Source organism: Peromyscus maniculatus, chromosome 12, assembly GCF_049852395.1.
Source record: "Peromyscus maniculatus bairdii isolate BWxNUB_F1_BW_parent chromosome 12, HU_Pman_BW_mat_3.1, whole genome shotgun sequence".
Lineage (NCBI taxonomy): Eukaryota > Metazoa > Chordata > Mammalia > Rodentia > Cricetidae > Peromyscus > Peromyscus maniculatus.
In genome coordinates this window covers 48,906,269-48,912,034 of record NC_134863.1, presented here as the reverse complement: position 1 = coordinate 48,912,034, position 5,766 = coordinate 48,906,269, and the positions used below count along the sequence as shown (strand labels likewise).

Sequence of the window (5,766 nt, the reverse complement as noted above, 5' to 3'; positions counted from 1 at the left end):
AGTTGAATCTACAATAGTATCTTCAAACAAACTTGGCCAAAAGTTTCTTGCTTTGACACCCATAACTCACAGGATATTGTTAAGTGCTACCAAGTGGTTTGTATGGTTTAAGGGATAATATCTCAGGGGAATGGTCTGCAACACAAGGAAATTCCTTTAGGATTTTTTCAAACCCTTTAACTGTGCTGTGTGGACATAAGTAGCACAGATCTTAGATCATCTCTGAATTTTTTTCCTCTGAACACAAGATACTGACTTAGCCATAAATTTTCAGACCTCCACCATAATGCCAGTGCTTCAGCTATGAAAATTTCCTAGGTATTCAAGGTAAGAGAGATATTCTAACACTTTTACTAAAGGTTTTTTATAGTAAAAACAGACTTACTTCTCTGAAATCTTATCATCTTTATGCTCTAAATAATACTCCATAATAGTATTAGCTCTACACATACCTGAATGGTATCTGAAAGAAGAATCAGGCCTAGAACAATAATTAATCTGACTTTTCAATGGGATAACTTCAGCCTCTACAGGAGAGATCACAAAATAGTCTATAATACCACAGGCACATACACTGAAAGTTATTTCTACTTTACTTAACTAGATGAATTGTTTTTATTTATTACAGCAATGAAATTTCTCCTGAATCCCACTTGATGCTTTGGTTAGGGAAAAACAAATCTATTTTGACCATCAAGTTAGTATGAATAGTCTATAAATTTGAGTGAAACAGAGTTTTAAAGCAAAACAAAATTTATTTTCTGAACTTCTCTGAGAATTTGTTTTTTTTCTAAGTATTAAAAATGAAGTTTAATGATAAGTTCATTTTATTAGCATATTTGCCAGAAAAAAAAACTATATGTTTTGAGGCAAAAGGAAGAAATTTAAAGGAACATACCTTTCTTATAAAAGTGGATTTTTCAACTTTCCTTGTAGACTCTTCTTAAGGCAATGATTATATGTGCAAAGTAGAGTTCACTCAAGATTATGACAAGAATACAATAACAAGGTCTCCGATTTCAGGATCCCAGGATTTGTATCTAGGATTGGAATTACATCTGCTTTCTTCCATTGCCTATTATATTTCCTTTCACAGATAAATTAGTCAGAAAATTTTTCAGATATATTTACAAAAATAAAATAGTGAATAATATGTACCAGATATTGGGGATTTAATTAAACAAGGGTGATATGTGAAATAATACAGAAAATGAAATTACTTAGGTCTATTAAACTAAATTAATTTTTTTTTTGTTAGTGTTGCTTCGGAAATGTCCCCTACCAAAAGAAGAAGGAGGAGGAGCAGAAAATATCTGGAAAAAAAACACAACTGGAATAATGCTATAGGCAGAGTTATTGTTTAAGATAAACAAGACTGATAATTTAGAAACATTTATTGCTTCAATCTAAGGTGATTTTATTGTCCCACAGGCCTTAGTCTGTTGTGATATTTTTGCCATCTCTAATACATATTAATTTAACTTTGGTTTATTACTAATAGATGAATATTTTACCATTTACTTATTCTGACACAAATTCACATGCATTCAGGCTTGCCTTCACTTATTACGTGACCAAGAATGACCTTGAACTTTTGATTCCCTACTTCCAGCTCTGAGGTGCTGCAATGACAGGCATACGACATGATGCCTTATTGGTGGGGCACTGAGGGTAAATCCACAGCTTCATGCACAGTAAACACTAATTCTATCAACTGAGCTATATCACATACTTCTATGGTCCTTTTTAAAGATTCCCTCCTCTAAAACAACATATAATAACACCATTGTTATATTGCATGGTAATTGATATAAATGTATTTTAAGGAACTCAAAAAAGGAACAATGGAATTATTTTAGGACAATGGACAAAATCTAGGTACACTAGTATTGCCTGATATCTTTATACACAAGCAGAAAGATAATCCTTTTCTACTTTAAGTACCCATCAAGATAATTAAAGCATTCCTGTAAATTTCAAAAATTGACTCTTTAGGAATAAAAGAAACTACAAAAGTACAGGAGCTATATTCCAGAGACAGCAGGTGATGTTTGTAGAAGAAATTATTCTGCTGTACAAATTTGTTATTTTTTATTATTATTATTATTATTATTATTATTATTATTATTGGAAAATGATATTCACACAGTTGCAACCTTATGCCTTTCTCATTTTTCAACAGAGTAGCTGAAGATGACTGAGAACAACTACTCATTGACAACAGAGTTCATCCTGGTGGGATTCTCAGATCACCCAGACCTGAAGATCCTTCTATTCCTGGTGTTCTTTGCCATCTATCTGGTGACCATGGTGGGGAATCTCGGACTGGTGGTCTTGATCTACATGGAACGCCGTCTTCACACACCCATGTACATCTTTCTAGGCAACTTGGCTCTCATGGATTCCTGCTGCTCCTGCGCCATCACTCCCAAGATGCTAGAGAATTTCTTTTCTGTGGACAGAAGCATTTCTCTCTATGAATGCATGGCACAGTTCTATTTTCTCTGTCTGGCTGAAACTGCAGACTGCTTTCTTCTGGCAGCAATGGCCTATGATCGTTATGTGGCCATATGCAACCCACTACAGTACCACACCATGATGTCCAAGAAGCTCTGCCTTCAGATGACCACAGGAGCCTACATAGGAGGAAACCTACATTCCATGATTCACATAGGGTTCATGTTCAGGTTAACTTTCTGTAGATCTCATGTGATCAAACACTTTTTTTGTGATGTTCTTCCATTATATAGACTCTCATGTGCTGACCCCTATATCAATGAATTGATGATACTCATCTTTTCAGGATCAGTTCAAGTATTTTCCATTACTATAGTCCTGATATCTTATTTCTGTATCCTTTTTACTATATTCACAATGAAGTCCAAAGAGGGAAGAAGCAAGGCCTTATCTACTTGTGCTTCTCACTTTTTGTCTGTGTCAATTTTCTATGGTTCTCTTCTCTACATGTATATTCGACCAAATTCATTTAAAAAAGGAGATGAAGATATACCTGTTGCTATTTTTTATACTCTAATAATTCCTTTATTAAACCCTTTTATTTATAGCCTGAGGAATAAGGAAGTAATAAATGTGATTAAAAGAACCATGAAGAAGAATTGATTTTGTAACATTGTGAAACAAGTATCTTCTCCCTCAAAGAATTTATTTTGATCTAGATATTACAATTCTACAAAACTATAGGTCCAGGGAAAGTAGAAAATGACACAAAGAATAAATGTTAACTTATTTAAATGTAAATTTGATTCAAACAATTGACAGTTTGAATGAATCAAATTATTTTGAAAATAAATATTCTGCTAAAATTTACTTCTAATATCTAAGGAACTGGGACCAATTTGAACTGTTAGGATTGTTCATGAATGTGACAGTTTTCAAAAATATCCAACAAAATTAAAGGATAAAATTTAGTATACATAAGGTAATCTTCACTGTTATCAAATTCTTGATCCCAAAACATAATCAGCATAAATCTCAGGAAAATCAAGTTCCCCAATATGAATCCTTTTTTCAATAACACCATTGTTGGGCATTAACTTCATATTTGTATGTGATTTTTTTTATCTGACTTTAGATATTTAAGATACTATGCATGAACATTCATTTATATAGAGTGTGTGGTCTCTCAGTAAGAGCATTTCATATTTGGTATGTACAATTTCACTCTCAATCTATGAAGTAGACTATTTGTATTCTGGAGGATTGCTAACATGTAGTTTAAAATGATGCTCTTGATGATAAAATTTCTAAGAAACTTATTTTTATGTGATTCTTTATTTGTTCATCAATATGGCATTCCATTTATTTTACGTAATCATTAACAAAGTTTTCTGCTCTGATCAATGATTTTTTTGTTTCTGTGATTAAGACAACAAAAACTGGCACTGAAAATTGGTATGTTCATAGCATATGTACAAGACAGTGATATCACGTTCAAGTAATTTGTAAGGTAGGAAATTAGTGGGTTGATATAAACTACAGTATTTAGTTTCAAACAATTTTGCAAATATAAAATAAAATAGCTTCCCGCAAACATCGTGTCTGCCAGACATTATGTGAGGCTTTTCATACATCCAAAGACCAAGCAATTAGTTTTTGGTTTTTGGTTTTTTTTTTTTTTTTTGGTGTTTTTCTAGAATAAAAACTTATATTTGGAATTACTGAATAGCTTGTTCAAGCTCATCCCAGCAAGCACAATACATCTCAGATCTGAGTTAATACTATGCTTCCCCCATGTGCTTGTGTCTCAGCAAATAGAGGTTATATACCTCTAATGTTTAGTTATTACATAAGGTCAGATTTAAACTGTACCTTAAAAGTGAAAAAAGATCATATTTTCAATGAAACAGAAGTTAGAGTCGAGTCTATGTTTATAGAAATGAGTGTGACAGTGTGGTGGGTAGCCATTCCAGCTTTGACCTGGAAGCTCCAACCCCCATTGAGGCTCCGGTAATGGTCACACGCACAAGGTGGGGCTGAGAGAGGAAGCTGAAGACCTGGGTTCCAGATGCGCAGGCTCTCTTAGTTCCTGGATCCTGGACACTGGAGGGAGACAGAGCAGAGTTCTCCAGAAAACACCACCAGACTGCATCACGCCTTTCCCAGACTCTGTAAATTTTCCATTCACTTGTAAGTTACCCCACAAAATCAACCTCCCTTTTAACTACGTGCCTTAATAATTTCACCAATATGAGAGTGGGAGACGGATTTGGGAAAACTGGAATAAGGCTAACAAAGGATCAAACATTGGAGAGGTCTGGGACGTGGGGTAGAAGTAGATCAGCTTACTGAGATCCTTCAGTGGTGCCCTCTGGATCTAAACTCAATCAGAAGCACCAGTTACGGAGTCTTCCTAGAAACAGGGTAAGATGATTGTATCTCTCAAGGTATTGATCTGACAGAGGATTTAATTGGAAAGAAATTGGAATGAGACAAACTTTAAGAATTCCCTTATTGGGAGATGAGAGTGGAACTTGACAGCAGTCAAACAAAGGAGAGGAACACCTCCAAGATACATGGCATTTTAGAGAACAGTAAGTCAAATTTTGCCATTGTAGAACAATGAAATGGAGTCTCTGTCTATTCCTGGCTAAGCCTACAAACATTGTATTCCCAAATCAGTGCCCCAAACTTCCCAAACCCCTGACACAGCTCAGCTTGTAAAACTCCTAAACACAATTACTGAACAAAGAGAGGTAAAGATAACATGAAAGGCTGAAAGAAGGGAAACTGATATGAACAAAAGGAAGGGAGGCAGGTTGTGGGAAATGAATTATGTGGTCTGTGCCTTTAAGAACTAGCCTCACAAAGAAAGGGGAGAGCTCCTTCCAGCCTCACTGCTGCAAGTGAGAGTTTTGGAAGGAGCCTCACTGCCAAGGCTTGTAAACTTAGAATAAACCTTGCTTTTGCATTCTGTACCTAAAGTCTCAGGTGGCCTCTTTGGGGACGCAATCTGGGCACAACATCATAACCTGTAATTACATTGACCTGCACAAATACATATATATTAGAAGCTAGGATCCACAGAAGAGAGAGACTGTGGGCTGGGGAGATGGCTCAGTAAGAATGCTTACACAAACCTAAGGAATGAGTAGGAATCACCACACTCACACGAAGACCTGAGCATGGGCACATGCTCCTATAACACAGTGCTTGTAGGCAAGTGGCAAGAACAAGTGGGACTCTGGGGTTTGTTAGTTGCCAGCTTAGTTCCAGCTGCAGTGACAGACCCTTTCTTAAGGGAATATG

General features: G+C 35.5%; 1 protein-coding gene across 1 annotated transcript; it reads left to right on the top strand.

The window, feature by feature from the left end:
- The first annotated feature begins 217 nt into the window (after positions 1–217).
- Positions 218–3,856, top strand: LOC102923291 (olfactory receptor 5K3-like). Its single transcript, XM_006996487.3, has 2 exons — positions 218–327; positions 2,183–3,856. Exon 2 carries the CDS (start codon positions 2,194–2,196, stop codon positions 3,118–3,120), a length of 927 nt encoding a protein of 308 aa, XP_006996549.1. The 5' UTR covers positions 218–327; positions 2,183–2,193; the 3' UTR covers positions 3,121–3,856.
- The last annotated feature ends 1,910 nt before the right edge of the window (positions 3,857–5,766 follow it).

What these genes read in the sequence shown, in the direction of transcription:
- LOC102923291 (XM_006996487.3), top strand. Translation starts at nt 2,194, where the DNA reads ATGACTGAGAACAACTACTCATTGACAACAGAGTTCATCCTGGTGGGA.